This window comes from Bos indicus x Bos taurus, chromosome 22 (genome assembly GCF_003369695.1).
Source record: "Bos indicus x Bos taurus breed Angus x Brahman F1 hybrid chromosome 22, Bos_hybrid_MaternalHap_v2.0, whole genome shotgun sequence".
NCBI classification, from domain to species: Eukaryota; Metazoa; Chordata; class Mammalia; order Artiodactyla; family Bovidae; genus Bos; species Bos indicus x Bos taurus.
The window spans coordinates 28,274,676-28,290,749 of record NC_040097.1 but is presented as its reverse complement, the minus strand read 5'-3'; the positions used below and the strand labels follow the sequence as shown (position 1 = coordinate 28,290,749).

General features: G+C 32.2%; 1 protein-coding gene across 1 annotated transcript in view; it reads left to right on the top strand.

Annotated features, from left to right (window-relative positions):
• The window catches only part of TMF1 (TATA element modulatory factor 1), a 32,867-nt gene extending 18,867 nt beyond the window's left edge, over positions 1 to 14,000 (top strand). Inside the window, exons 9-17 of the mRNA XM_027523610.1 lie at positions 3,612 to 3,704; positions 4,399 to 4,555; positions 7,975 to 8,167; positions 9,002 to 9,071; positions 9,299 to 9,391; positions 10,247 to 10,348; positions 10,624 to 10,776; positions 12,118 to 12,243; positions 12,788 to 14,000. Of these exons, the coding sequence (XP_027379411.1) occupies positions 3,612 to 3,704; positions 4,399 to 4,555; positions 7,975 to 8,167; positions 9,002 to 9,071; positions 9,299 to 9,391; positions 10,247 to 10,348; positions 10,624 to 10,776; positions 12,118 to 12,243; positions 12,788 to 12,931 (1,131 nt within the window). The 3' untranslated portion in view covers positions 12,932 to 14,000. The remainder of the gene's footprint in view (positions 1 to 3,611; positions 3,705 to 4,398; positions 4,556 to 7,974; positions 8,168 to 9,001; positions 9,072 to 9,298; positions 9,392 to 10,246; positions 10,349 to 10,623; positions 10,777 to 12,117; positions 12,244 to 12,787) is intronic.
• Positions 14,001 to 16,074: the final 2,074 nt, after the last annotated feature.

The following is a 16,074-nucleotide window of genomic DNA, read 5'->3' as shown; positions in this document are numbered from 1 at the left end:
TGTTGCATTTCCTTTATAATCTTATTGGGCACTTCTCTAAGAATACTAGATTGTGCCAAATTTAATTAATTGTGTGTTTTTTAAACTGTTGTTAAAGTAATGCTTACATTAAACCAGTATTGCTTGTTATTTTCATGAATTTCAAACTTATTTGAGAGTGCTATGAAAACTAGGGACATTCTTAACCAAAAGAATGCATGTATGCAGATAAATACTACACATTGCATATAATTTCCGGAGAATCTGTTTACTCCTGAGCTCATTCATAGCATCTATGGGAATCCATGGACGTCAAATGAAGGAGTAAAACCAACATTTGTCAGACTTTGTCTTATAAAATCATCAATTAATTGATATTTGGGTTATTTATACTTTCAAATTTTATTTATTTTATTGAGGTATAGTTATTTTATAATATTATATAAATTTCAGGTGTATGTCATAGTGATTCACATTTTTTTAAAGGTTATAGTCCATTTTTAGTTATTATCAAATACTGGCTGTGTTCCCCTTGCTGTACAATATCATTAGCTTATTTATTTTATATGTAATAGTACCTTTTAGTCTTGTACTTCTGATTTTCCCCTCCCTTGTTTTCTATTCCCTCTGGTAATCACTAGCTTGTTCTTTAAATTCATGGGTCTGTTTCATTTTTGTTAAATTCACTAGTTTTGTTTTTTTTAGATTTCACATATAAGTGATATTGTACAGTATTTGTTTTCTGTCTGACTTATTTCACTAATCATAGTACACACCATCCCTGTTGCTGCACATGACAAAATTCCGGTCTTTTTTATGGCTGAATAGTATTTCAGCTATATATATATCACACCTTTTTATCCGTTCATCTATTGATGGATAGTTAGTTTGCTTCCATATCTTGGATATTATAAACAGTGCTGCTGTAAACATTGGAGGGTGTATATCTTTCCAAATTAGTGTTTTCACTTCCTCTAGATATACACCCAGGAGTTTTTACACTTTTAGGTTATTATGAATAATGCTGCTCTAAACATTAATTTACTTATTTCTATGTGACCATATGTTTTAAATTCTCTTAGATATATACCCTTGGGTTATATGTTAGTCTTAAACGTTTAACTTTTACAGGAACAACCAGACTTATCCACAGTGGCTGAACCATTTTACATTCCCACCAGCCATATATATGGGAGTTTCAATTTCTCCACATTCTTGCCAGTATTTGTCATTGTCTTTTTTTTTTTTTTCATTGTAACCCTTTTAGGGGTGTTATATGGTATCTATTATGGTATTGATTTATTTTCCCTTAATTATTAATAATGTTGAGCATCTTTTTATGTGATTATTGGATTTCTGTCTCTCCTTTGGAGAAATTTATTCAAGTATTTAAATCCTTTGCCCTTTTTTATATTATCATTTTTATTGTTCATTTGTGAGAGTTCCTTATATATTCTGCATACTAGACCTTTATCAAATGTGGGATTTGTAAATATTTTTCTCCCACTTTCTATGTTGTCTTTGACTTTCTTCAGAGTGTCTTTTGATACACAAAAGTTTTTTAATTTTGATGAGGTCCAGCTTACTTATTTTTTGTTTTGTTCCTTGTGCTTTTGATATCATATTTAAGAACCTCTTGCCTAATTCAAGATCATACAGATTTTCACCTATTTCCTTCTATGATTTTTATAGTCATAGTTCTCACATTTAGGTCTTTTGCATGTGAATATCAAATTGTTCCAGCACTACTTGTTGAAAAGACTATTCTTTCCTCACTGATCTCAATGCATTTTTTATTTAATTATACATGAATATGTAAAACATTTACATGATTCCAAAGTGAAAGCTACATAGCAAAATATACTAGGGTAACATTTGCTGCCAACTTAGTCCCTCCTCATTCCCTTTCTTTGCCTATAAATAGCCATTTTACTACAGTAGGTTTTTTTTTTCAGTGTTTCTATTTGTAAATGCAATAAATTCCATATCTACATTTATTTATATTCCTCCTCAATGTGTGTATATATATACACATACACTTATACACATGTTTATTTGTACCTCTTTCATCTTTTCTACATAAAATATAGTTTACTGTTTACTGGAGAAGGAAATGGCAACCCACTCCAGTGTTCTTGCCTGGAAAACTCCATGGACAGAGGACCCTGGTGGGTACAGTCCATGGGGTTGCAAAGAGTCTAACACAACTGAGTGATTGAGCACACATCCTTTCTCCATAAAATATAGCTTTCTATTTGGTAATATGCCATTTTATAGATTGCTTTATGTACTTAATAAAACATCCTGGTGATCATTCCATGGTAGAGCATAGAATTTTTTTTTTTAATTTCTTTTTACAGTTTTGTAGTTTATCATTCTGTGACTATACCATTCAGTCAGTTCCTATTAATGTATATTGGGATTGTTTCCAATATTTTGCTGTTGTAGATCACACCATGGTCCATATACTCCTGTGTTTCTGCTGCTCCCTCACTGGGATAGATAAAATATTAATATTTTAAATTAAAAATACATTGGGACAATAATAATTGAGAGAATTGAGATAAAGAGTGCATGGGGTTACCATTCAAACATCACCTTTTACAAGTACTGTCAGTTTGTGTATTAATTTCTTGTCTTTATCTGTATATACTTTTTTTTTATAATTTGATATCATTTATATGGGCTTCCCTGGTGGCTCAGACGGTAAAGAATCTACATGCAATGCAGGAGATGCGGGTTTGATCCCTGGGTTGGGAAGATCCTCTGGAGAAGAGAATGGCCCCACTCCAGTATTCTTGCCTGGAGAATTCCATGGACGAAGGAGCCTGGCGAGCTATAGTCCATGGGGTTGCAAATAGTTGGACATGACTGAGTGACTAACACTTTCACACTTTTTTCATATTATTTTATAGTTTTTTTCATTTAAGATTAAATTGTACACTTATGCATGTTTTTTGTGGTCATATTTTTATTGGGCATATTCCTGTTGTATCAACATTGGCAAAAATAAATTACTGCTAATGGGTATTTGCAGCATTTCTTGTTTTGTTTTTGTTAGTCTAGCTGACAGTGTAGAGAATATTTTTGTATGTTTATAGATCTGTTTCTATAGAGTGAATTCTCAGGACTAGGATGATCAGATTAAAGAATGTAAAAAGTTTGATGATTCTTTCAATATCTTGCCATAATGCTTTCTGCAAAGGCTATAGCAAGTTTACAACCTGTGCAGCTGTGTGTGAATATAGCAGCCAGTTTTTTAAGCTCATATAGTTCCTATCACATTCTGCCTTACACTGAAAACATTCATGGATGCACTGTGTTTCCTCCTATATTGTATGTCAGTGTCTGGACCTTGTACATATGTATATGTTCATGTGTGTATGTGTGTGTGTATGTGTGTACACCTATTGTGCTTTCATAGGTACATATTGAGTACATGTGGTTCAGGGATTGCCTGAAGAATGAGATATGTGATATTGCATGTAAATGCTCATGGATAGCATAGAATATTATATATGAATCATAAGTCATATGTAATCGTAAGTCAACACAACACAAAAGATAATAGCAGGAAGTTAGAGATAATATTTGACGTTGGTTGTGATAGTGTGTTGGTTCTCTTCGTGCAGGTGGGGGACCTTAGGCTGGCACTGCAACGTGCAGAGCAAACAGCTGCCAGAAAAGAGGATTATTTACGCCATGAGATCAGTGAACTCCAGCAGGTACTTGTCAGAGTTTCCCTAAAATACAAATCTTGAGATGTGTTTTTCTAAAAATAATAAATGAGTTAATTGGGTAATGTTCTTCAAGTTGAGAAGATTACTGCCATACTCTTCATTTTCTGTATTTTTATGTGGTTTATGTGAATAAAATCAGAGTGGGCACTTCAAAAATGTATAAGAAAAAAACTAATTTTCTAGAAAGTAATTTTATCATGATAGATATGTAGTATTTTGAGTGTTTTTTTTTTTCATTTGTAATGGCTGATTGATTAATTATTATCAGTCTTTGATTACTGTGGGGCAGAAAGCAATGCCTAATTTTTATGCTACTACTCTGTTGATGTCAGTCAGTGAAGTTGTGCAGGAGAAGGGGGAGAAAATTCCACTCATATTGATCTTCCTGTTTTATAAATACTTAGAAATATTTAGAGAGGAGGCAACTACTAAGAAGTTTGGATGATACTCTTTATTACCTGAAGGTAATCAAAGGCTGTCATTACATAGAAATGCTTTGAAAGAAGCACATACTTAGTTACTCCATTATGCAACTTAACTATAACTTAAGGATTGAATAGTTAGAAAGTAATAGAAAACAAGTAATTTTTTCCCGAAATCTCTCATAAAGTTTGTTTGCTAGCATTTTTAGTGTTTTTACTGCTGTCAGTAATAATGACTTAAGAATGTCATAATTCAGAGACTCCAGGAAGCAGAGAATCGAAACCAAGAACTGAGTCAAAGTGTTTCATCAACAACAAGACCATTGCTTCGACAGATAGAAAATTTGCAAGCAACTCTAGGGTCCCAGACGTCATCATGGGAGAAGTTAGAGAAGAATCTTTCTGATAGACTTGGTAACTGCTTTAGTTCTTAAGCTCAATGCAGTTCTTAAGCCCTTCCATCCTGTTTTAGAATTAGGGTAATGGCATGAAATTGAAATTCACTGAATCTGATGGTTTTATTTTGTGTCTCACTTGTAGATTTTGACCTCTTCTCTCTTACATTTATTTTCTAATATCTTAACTGACTCTTTTCAAATCATACCTTACATAATGTGTCAGGTACTGTCTAAAATACTTTCTTGTCATTCTTTTGCTCATTTTTACAAACTTTTGCACTCTATTGTTTCCTCGTCCATTGCTAAATCTGACGTTGTTTTAGCTTGTCGGCGGTAGTGTAGGAGGTAGAGATCGAATATGATTCTAGTCAGTGGTGGAATTCCAAGAGCAGAGATAGGTCAAGTTAAATCAAGTTCAGATTCTGGTAGACAGATGCTATGAAGTCTTATGATTCCAAATTTTGCTTCTTTACAAAAATACCCTGTGCTGTTAATAAAAAGAATTTTTTTTTCCCAAGATACTTACTCAAGCACAAACAGGTAGAATATGTATATATTAGATATCCCAGAAGCTAGCAAATGGTGAAAAATTCCTGTTTCTTTTCTATGCCTAAAATTAACTGTAATTTGAGAGACATCATGGTGTAGTGATAAAAGCCAATGTGAATGGGTGTCAAAACATTTGGACTCATGGCTTTTATGGTTTGTTTTCAATCATCCAGCCAAACACTCTGGAGCAAGTCATGTACCTTCTCTGGACTACTCCCTGTAAAATCATGAGGGGTGAGCTAGATTAGTGGGTTTGAAACACTGTTCACTAGATCTCTCGTATGTCTTAGTGCTGGCTGTCATGGTGAGAGGGAAGCTCGATAAGTAACGTGCTGGGCTTCCTCCAGGCTGCTTTAATGAAAGTAGTGCCTCCTTTGACTACCCTTTTTTTTTTTTCCCTTGTAGCTTCATATAAGATTTTGTCTGAAATAGATTCATCTGCTTAAAAAGAAAAATCCCTAAACAGATGAACCTTCATCTACTGTTTAATTTCTAGATACAAATTTTAGGTTGAAAATTGAAGCTAGAAGCAGGTATTTCTGTGGCTTTTAAACTGGAGCCTACACACTCTCGGGGATGTATGGTGTTGTGCTACAGTGTAGGCAAAGCCACGGGACAAACATTCTTTATAATGCTATAAATAAGAGCATAGATACAGTATTGAAAAGAATATATAATGTAAAACAGAGATATGACTGGGTCTATTTTAGTGGGGAAAATTATGAAAATTCTAGCCTTGGTTAAATCTCAAAATTTTATCCACTATTTTTTTTAGTTGAAAATTTCAATTGAGATAACTAGATTCGTATACAGTTATAACATATGCATAAGTGATATGGAATGGCCCCTTGCACACTTTCCCCAATACTCAAATGTTAATGTTTTGCAAGATTGTAGTAGAATATCACAACCAAGATATTGACATTGAAACAACCTTCTGATTTTATTCTAATTTGCCCAGTTTTACTGGTACTCACTTGTCTATATATGTGTGTTTATGTCAGTGTGTGTATTAAGTTTTATACAAGTTGACCACGTGTAGGTTCATGTATCTGTCACTACAGTCAAGATATTGAATAGTTCTAACACCACAAAGACCCCTCATTTTGCCCTTTAAAACTATACTACCACCCTCTTGGCCTTCCTTTCCAGTCCCAAATCTATGGCAATCACTAATCCTCTATTTCTAAACTTTTGGAATTTCAAAATGTTATATAAATAGAATTGTATAATATGTGACATTTTTGGGAATGGGCTTTTTTTGCTTAGTATAATTCCCTGAAGATTCATGCAAATTCTTATATATATTAGAGATTTAGTCTTTACTGGTGAGTATTTTTTCTGTGTTTATATGTAGCATATCTTATTTGACCATCTACCTAACAAAGGATGTCTGGGCTGTATCTAGATTTTGTCTGTGCAGATCAAGCTGTAATGAACATTTGTGTACAGCTTTTAGTGTGAACTTAAGATTTCATTTCTCTGGATATATGCCCACGTGTCTAATTGCTGGGTTGTATGTCTAGTTGTGTGCCTAGTTCTTTAAGCAAATGCCAACTATTTTCCAAAGTGGCTTTGTCTATGAGAGTAATCTAGTTTCTTTACATCCTTGCCAGCATTTTCTTTTGGTGTTTGCCCCTATTTTTTCTTTTAGTCATTCAGACAGGGGTGTAGTGATGTCTTATTATGATTTTAATTTGCATTTTCCTTGTGAAAGATGTTGAATGACATTTTATGTCATTTTATATGCTCATTTTCCATTAGTACATCCTCTTCAGTAAACTGTGTCTGTTGCCCGTTTTCTAATTGGACCATTTATACTTTAATTAGTGAGTTTTGAGACTTCTTTATGTAATCTAGATACTAGTCTTAGATAATATGGTTTGTATTTATTTCCTCCAAGTATGTAGCTTGTCTTTTCATTTTTTTCACATTAAGCAAAAGTTTAAAATTTTGAGGAAGTCTGATTTATCAGTTTTTCTCTTTATGGCTCATAGTTTTGTGTTAAACCAAAGTACTCTTTACCTATCCTTGGATCCTGAAGATTTCTTTGATTTTTTTCCTAAAAATTTTATGATTTTTAAAAAAGTTGAAGTATGGTTGACTTACAGTATTCTATTAGTTTCAGGTGTACAGTAGTAATTTGACACTTTTATTTTAAAAAAATTTTATTTATCTATTATTATTATTTACTTTACAATATTGTATTGGTTTTGCCATACATCAACATGCATCCGCCACGGGTGTACACGTGTTCCCCATCCTGAACCCCCCTCCCACGTCCCTCCCCATACCATCCCTCTGGGTCATCCCAGTGCACCAGCCCCAAGCTTCCTGTATCCTACATCAAACCTGGACTGGCGATTCATTTCTTATATGACATTTTTATAGATGATACTTCATATTAAGTTTGATGAAATATTGGCTATATTCCCTGTGCTGTACATTACATCCTTGCAGCTTACCTATTTTATACTTGGTAGTTGGTACCTCTTAATCCCCTTCACCTGTTTTGCCCCTCCCCTCATTATATTTTCTTTTGCTTTTAAGTATGTAATCCATTTGAGTTAATTTTCATATATGTTGTGAAGATTAGTTTGAGGTTTTTTTGATCCAGCACTGGTTGATTCACTACTCTGCTGATACATGCCTCCACTTTCAAATTAAAATATATTGGTGAAAAAAATGGTAAAGCACCTATAAATTAAGATTTTTAAAATTTGTCTCTGTAGGCAGGTCTGCCTTACTCAGTGAGTACTTAAATAGTTTTAAGTGTGGCTATCTGCATCATTAGAAGTTTGAAGTCAGAATCTGTTTGGTATTATTATCTTGGCCTCTTGAATATATGTATATATGATTGAAATTTCTTACTTATCCTACCATCAGGTGAATCCCAGACCTTGCTGGCAGCAGCAGTTGAGAGAGAACGTGCGGCCACAGAAGAACTTCTTGCTAACAAAATTCAAATGTCTTCCATGGAGTCACAGAATTCTCTCTTAAGACAAGAAAATAGTAGATTTCAGGCTCAGCTAGAATCAGAGAAAAATAGGCTAAGAAAACTAGAGGATGAAAATAATAGGTGAGCATGTTTCTTGAGTGTTATTCTTGATAGTTTCTTGACATTTTAAAGCACTTAAAAAATATGCTGTTGGTGTTTAACTTCATCGCACTGAGAACTGGAAATACATACTTGTAGTGTTTAAAGTCAGAGTCATTAGTAATAGGATGTGGAACCAAGTTAGGTGTAGGATTCACTGAACCTTGTATAGTCTCTTGAACATGTGTGGCATGTTCTGAATGTATTTGCATTTTCTAGGGAAAGGATTCATTGCTTTAATCAGATTTTTTTGAAGGAGTCTGTAACCACAAAGTAGTTGAAGACCACACACTGGAGGTATTTGTGTATGACAAGGGTTTAAGCATTGTTCCTCTTTCTAAACAAACGTCTGGGCTCTTTGGAAATCACAAGCTGTAATGTCTATCTGTGTGAAGTTAATTAAGGCTGTGAGGATGGGTTTTATCCTGTGAGTTCTTTGGAAGTTTTACTTTTTAAAAAAAGTAGTCAGGGAAAAATGATTTATAAAGTAAAGAATATGAACTTCTGCAGACATTTTTGTAGAACTCTGTAATGCTTTTGTAGAATCTGAACATACTAATGTTATGAAATGGTGGTATTCAAAATTCTATTTAGGAAGTCTCTTTTTAAATGAAATCTTAGCCCAAAGAACCAAAAAATACGCAGACATGGTAGTTTAGCTTCTGAATAAAACCCAGGTAATCTGGAAAATACAGTTGGAAAATCAAGCTGATAATAAAAATGACTACTAAGTATGTAACTGGAGGTAAAATAGTAGTATGTTTTTAATAGTCTGTACTATCATCTTTTTTTGTTTAATTCCCTTTGGCTTAATAGGTACCAGGTTGAATTAGAAAACCTAAAGGATGAATATGTAAGAACACTTGAAGAGACAAGGAAAGAAAAGGTATTTCTATTAGTGTTCACTTACCTCTTAGAGCTTCCATTAGAGAATGGTTGGGAATGGTAGCAAGTTAATGAAATGACAACATGAAATGGGTGATGTTTCTGCTTTTGGTACTTGGGTCTTTAGTAGTAGAACAAATAAGACTGTATACATTATATTCCTAATTTGGAGATTGACTTATGATAACTTGGTTTCACAGAAATAACCTGACTGTCTCTCTCCATTAGACACTGTTGAATAGTCAGTTAGAAATGGAGAAAATGAAAGTTGAACAAGAAAGGAAGAAAGCAATTTTCACTCAAGAAGCAGTAAAAGAAAAGGTATTAAATTTTGTTGTTTTCTTTTTTGATGTAACCAGTTAGTAGCTGTTGGGATTAGTCATTGTTTTGTAATTCAAGCTAAACTTTATAAATACCATTTCTTAACATCTAAAGTCAGTAGAGTGATGAATTCTAGTAGTATAATCAGTGTTCTCCTCAGAGTAGATCCAGAGTGACTTGAGTTTATACAAAGAGATCTGTGATTTCTAGGAGATGAATTATGGAACGTCTTGTCCCTTTTTATTTTGTGGTCTCTCACTGATACTGATGCACCTCATTTGGCCCATAGGCACCTGGGAATGAAACTGGTTTGTTCACTTTGTTTCTGGTTAATGAAGGCAATTTTTCTAAAGTGAGTTTCCTGTATTTAAAGGATGGGAGTATACTCAGTAATTAGCATAATATGTAAAAACCACCTATATGTACATTGAGACTACCTTCTGAATTTATTTGGTCTAAAATACAGTAAAAATAAAATGGATAAGCCAGAAACATTACAGTTTGTAAATCTTGGTAATCTTATTCTAGAGAAATATGTTTAATTGGTGGTATGTTATATAATATGAAACAGTTCATGTAATTTCTCTGTTAAAAACATTCACATTTCATAAAACATAAACCAAATTATACTGTAGAATATAAATGAGTCTTGTAATGATTTGATCAAGTTTTTCTATACTTTTAAATTACTAAATAATTGTGCTTTTGATAAGACTTCAGAAATCATATCTGTAACCATTTTAGGAGGAAATTAGAATGAATCTTTGTTGTCATTGATCCTAGGAAAGTTTCTTGCTTTTTTATTTGCCATTTTACCCTTTAATCTGAATTTAATTTTTTTCTTTACACCCTAAGGAGCGGAAACCGTTTTCTGTTTCTAGCACTCCTACAATATCACGTTCAAGTTCAATAAGTGGAGTTGATATGGCAGGCCTACAGACATCTTTTCTGTCTCAGGTGATGTTTTATTTTTTGTATGCATTCTTAAGTTGAATAATGAGAGTGTGCAGGATAGTAGTTTGGCTCTCACCATGACCTTGGCATTCTATGAACAATTTATCTGCATTTTTGTAAGGGAGTGCTAATTGCACTGAGGAAATAAGAGAAAATTTTCTGCCTTTAAGAAAATCGTAGACGATTTAAAGCAAGAACTGTCCTAACTATTTTGTTTGCACCTTGTGCATAGTCTATAGTAGTTGAATAACTGTATGTACTTTCTTTAATTAACATAGGATGAGCCTCATGATCACTCATTTGGACCAATGTCTGTGTCAGCAAATGGAAGCAATCTTTATGATGCTGTAAGGATGGGAGCGGGATCAAGCATTATTGAAAATCTACAGTCTCAGCTGAAGCTAAGGGAAGGAGAAATTTCTCATTTACAGGTATTATAAAAATGAAATGTGCTATACAAGGAAATGAAATTTTGAGGCCCAGTAAGTTGCATCCTTCATTTCTACCTGCTTTTTGAGCAAATTGAGAAATAAAGTGATAGTGGCCTATGAAGCCCCAAATAAATCATGTATATTAACAATAAAGGCTGGTTGGAGAACTTAGCCAAGGATGAAAGTCAGATGGGTCTGAGTGCCAGAATTTGGGAGACTGTCACAGAAAATGATAGGCTAGAGTAGGCCTCCCCACATGTGATAGGTAGCCTGCCTCAGTAAGACTTAGAGGCATCTAGAAGCAGAGAGCTCCTCGCAGGCAGCTTTTTCCAGACATGACAAAAGCTAAGTTGCTGCGCTGAGCATAGCCATTTAATTCTTCCCAGATTCACCTCGTATATAAGTTACTCCAGCTCCCCCTCTGAGGAAAGAACAAAGGTGATGAGAGAGATTAGAACTGTAACCTGCTATACAAAAAAGTAAAGAATTTGAGTGGGACATCCTCCTATCTCATCTTGCTTTTCATAAACTTAATGTGGTGAGAAATGTTAAAATATTTTACTTACCTGTTTTCATTGTTAAACTTGATACACTCAAAAGTAGAACTTTCCTATTCTTATTTTATGATTTTAGTTAGGTGAAAATATAACTCTTATTAAAGAAGATGTCCTTGAATTGGAAGAAAATAGATCAGCATGATCTTAATACCTTTTATGTTTATGTTGCCTTATGTAACGCTTGAGAGTGCAAACAAACTTCTTTGGTAATTGATAAGTTCTTACCAATATGACCTACACAGTTGGCACTACATTAAAGTTAGTTTTTGCTTCCCTGGTAGCTCAGTTGGTAAAGAATGTGCCTGCACTACAGGAGACCCAGGTTTGATCGCTGGGTCGGGAAGATCCCCTGGAGAAGGAAATGGCAACCCACTCCAGTAGTCTTGCCTGGAGAATCTTATGGACAGAGAAGCCTGGCAGGCTGTGGTCCATGGGGTCGCAAGAGTTGGACACATTCTAGGGGCTAAACCACAGAATAACAAATATATTGCTATTTCCTTAGATTAGAGAAAAATATAGAGTTGCATGTTACAAACAGATTATTAAATTTTCTTTAGTTCTTTCTCTCTCATAGTAAATCTAAATCCTGTGAATGATATACCTCTGAGGAAAGTTGAAACCCTTTTTGTGCCACTGTTTCCTTTTATTTAAGAAAGAGCTTGTTCTTGGTTATATATTCACATATCTATTTCTTAAAAATCAGCACATTATATATGTTTATATTAGTGGGATTATTAAACAAGATATATTTTGATTTAAATCACTCTCTGGTAATGTGCCTCAGCTAGAAATTGGCAATCTAGAAAAAACACGCTCCATAATGGCTGAAGAGCTAGTTAAATTAACAAATCAAAATGATGAACTTGAAGAGAAAGTGAAGGAGATACCCAGACTTCGAATGCAGCTAAGGGTAAGTATTCTTCACTCTTATTTTTAGTTACATGCACAGTGGTTTTTCACAATCATGTTCAGTCCAAGCATAGGAAAATAACTAGATTTCATTTGGCCAAGGCTTTAATAATCCTGAACTTTTGCATGATCTGAGTAATATTTTATTGATTACTGTTAAATGTATCCTCACAATTAGCATATTTGGATTGCCAATTGCTGTTAACCTATATATGAGAATATCTTTTGGGGTAAATGCCAGATAATACTTAAATTACAGGGAACCAGACACTTAAATTGCATCAAATGTGCTGAAATTAATGGGAGAAAAGACAGATTAAGCTACATATGGGGAGAATTGTAGATTTAGTGAAGAGATAGGTTAAGATTAATAGCCATCTAGTCTAGTATTTTTTTTTTTTTCAGTCTTTTATTCTAACAGACTAAAGTGCAAGTTTAATTTTTACGAGAGATGACTATATACTTTTATTTAGATTGTAGTGTCTTTACTGGTGGCTTATTTATGATAATATAAATAAATATTAAAGATTTTCTGTATTTTATAGGATTTGGATCAAAGATACAACACTATTCTGCAGATGTATGGAGAAAAAGCAGAAGAGGCAGAAGAACTTCGATTAGATCTTGAAGATGTAAAAAATATGTATAAGACTCAAATAGATGAACTTCTAAGACAAAGGCTCAGTTAACTTCTGCAAATTACATTCCCATCAAACTGAATGTAAACATTTAATATCTACATGCAGATATCCAATAAATTCTTTTATAGAATTAGAAGGTGGAATTTACTGTAGTGTTAAAAAATTGAAAAAATTCTTTTATAGTGTATAGTAATATTTCCAGTTAAATTATTTTGTGCAATATTTGAACTTTATTTTTAAAACTATTCTTTAAAAGATTTATTTTTTAAAAGGTCTTTTTTTTTTTTTTTTTGCCTTGAATAGCACAGAGATTTATTACTTTATCCTCATATCAGTATGGTTAGAGAAGGAGAATGGTTCATATGTTGTATTGTAGATATATAACTAATTGTATCTATAATTTGTATGTTTTTGTATATATTGAGAACATTTAAAGAGTTATAGTAACATTGACACTTTGAAATCTTTCGCACTTAAATCTTCAATATATCTTAATTGTGATTCATGAAAATGGACATTGTTTTCAAGTAAAAAAATTACTAAATCTGCAGTTATTAAAGTTTTGAAATAATTTTTTTTCTTTAAAAAAAGTCTCTGAAGTTTAAAAGGTAAATAATTAAAACTTACAAATTTTTGTGATCTCAAGTTTTATTTCAGTCAGATTTCACAATTAAGTCTGTACAAACTTTGGTACCTATTTGGAGAAAGTTGTAGCTATTCAAAGTTATCTAGGCATAATTGAATAGTGGAAAAATCTACTTTAAAAGATTTTGTGATAACTTCATTAACATTTTAGTGGTTTTTGAAGAGGTATTGTTTTACTACCCTATAAAACGAATCAAAAGAAATAAAATTACTAATGTAATTTTCTTTTTAATTGTTCACATTTTGTAAAGTCTTATTTTTGGCACATTAAAAGTAAATGTTGACAGTCATAATAATATTCATAACAAAATAGAGAAATTATAGGAGTTAAATTTGACATTTTGCAGTTTTCTGTAGTTTATCATTTAATTTTTTTCTTGGACCTTTAAAATAAAAAACTAATAGCTGAAAAAATAGCTATTCCTTCTCAGCTGTGTTTTAGACTTGTGAAATATTTTGATAGATTTTATTACTTAAAGTCATTTAGATGCCTTTACTTGAAAATAAGAACTCTGACTTAGTTTTTAGTTACATTTTAAACACTAGAACTTTAGAGTATAGCTAGAAGTAAGCCATGCTGAAGATTGTGGAATGCTTTTCAGGGCAATTCAAGTGACCTCATTTTTGTTCTTTTTGGATTCAAGACAGTATTTCTGTCATTGGATCTCTGATTTGTAGCATTAATAAATATTCTGTCAGTGTGAGCCAAATTCATGACATTAATTTTCTATATTTTAGCAGTAAAAAGCAGTAAAATAGCTTTTCTTTTTTTTAAATTATTATTAATATTAAGGGGTTGACAATAACAAAATTGATAGCAATAGGAAATTTACAAAATTAGAAAATACGGGAAATACAACTTGCAAAATTCTATCAAGTTTTTGAAATCAGAAGTTTAGGGATTATGAAATTGTTCTTTTATGGTATCCATTAATGAAGAGGGGAAAAAAACCTTCAGTGGAGAAAAGATTGAGATAAAATTGCTTTACTTTTTAATTTTATAATATTAAACATTCTCTTTTCTTAATCCTTATTAATAAAATCAATTCAACTTAAAATTTTATGGTGTTTTTAGTTTAATTTAAAAATGGCAGCAGCTATTTAAGTCTTTGACTGTATATTACCATATATTGTTCTTTATCCACAAATTAATAGCTGATATTTATACTGAGTTTGTTTCATTATATGTTTAGATTTTTCAATACATCTATAAATTGAGAAAGTGTACCAATTGCTTTCTTGAAAAACTCCACTAAGTGGCAGAATACCTATTGGATATTGGTTGCTGTATTTTGCTGTTTGTCATTAAAAATTATCTATCCATATTCTAGAAAATATTTGTATTTTAATAGATAAGAAAATAGTTTGCAGTCAGATGTTTCCATTCTTGAAAGAAAATAGATAATACAAATCATAACAATGTTAAGAATATTAAAAAAAAGAGTAAAAGGTATGAACATTGTCGTTTCCATATAGACAAGTAAGCACAGATTGTGGGCATCCTTCTAACTCTTGGGAAGCTAAATTGAGAGTGCCATTTCTTTCTTTTTCTTTGCCTCTTTTTAGAGAACTTCCAATTGTATAGTGTGTAGCATGTGGGGATGCATCAAATCTTTGATTTTTAAGATATTCTAAATATGGGAAATTTCTGACCTAGGGAAACATGTAGTTTAAGTAAGTAAAAAGAAAAGTTCAGGAAAATTTTTCTCTTATAATCCTTCATTTGGCACTTATTAATTGAAAATTTTATTTAAATAATTTAAAAGTATGTGATTTATAATATATAGAAAATAGACACTAGAAAAATAGAAAATGACTATAGATACTTTATCTTGTTTTACTATTCTTTGTTTAGTATGTGTACATGTATGTTCTAATGTATCATAATTTTTCATTTTCATTTGAGTCTAATTTCCCTAATTTTGTTCACTTTTAAAATATAACAACTTTAACTTCATATTTTGTAAAGGGCTAAAAGTATGATTTAAAACTACTTGATATTATATTTTAATTGATACTATATTTTAATTCTAAATGAAAGATAATGTAAATTAATAAGCATGATTCTGATTTGAATAAAGATTTTAAAGTAGTAATAATGTATTTCATTTTTAACATGATTTAGAGTGGTCAGTATCAATGAGTGAAGACAGTTCTGTTTTATGAAGATAGATGACTATATAACTTTGAAATTTTTATTTTAAGAAAATGAGGGTAAGTCCAGATTTTTTATGAGTTATTTTACTCAGAGTTTTATAAGAATTCAGCATAGTTTTCCTAATGAAGATATGTTTTTGGAAAATATAATTGTAAGAATTTACCTTCTTGTATAATTACTGTAAGGATGATTTGTGTCTTTTTAAGGTCTTAAACTGTATCAAGATATTTTTCTAAAAGTCTTTAAAATATTTTTGTATTCAAATAACAGATATAACCAGTATCAGTTTAGTCAGTCGTGTCCGACTCTTTGCGACCCCCTGAACGCCAGGCCTCCCTGTCCACCACCAACTCCCGGAGTTTACCCAAACTCATGTCCATTGAGTTGG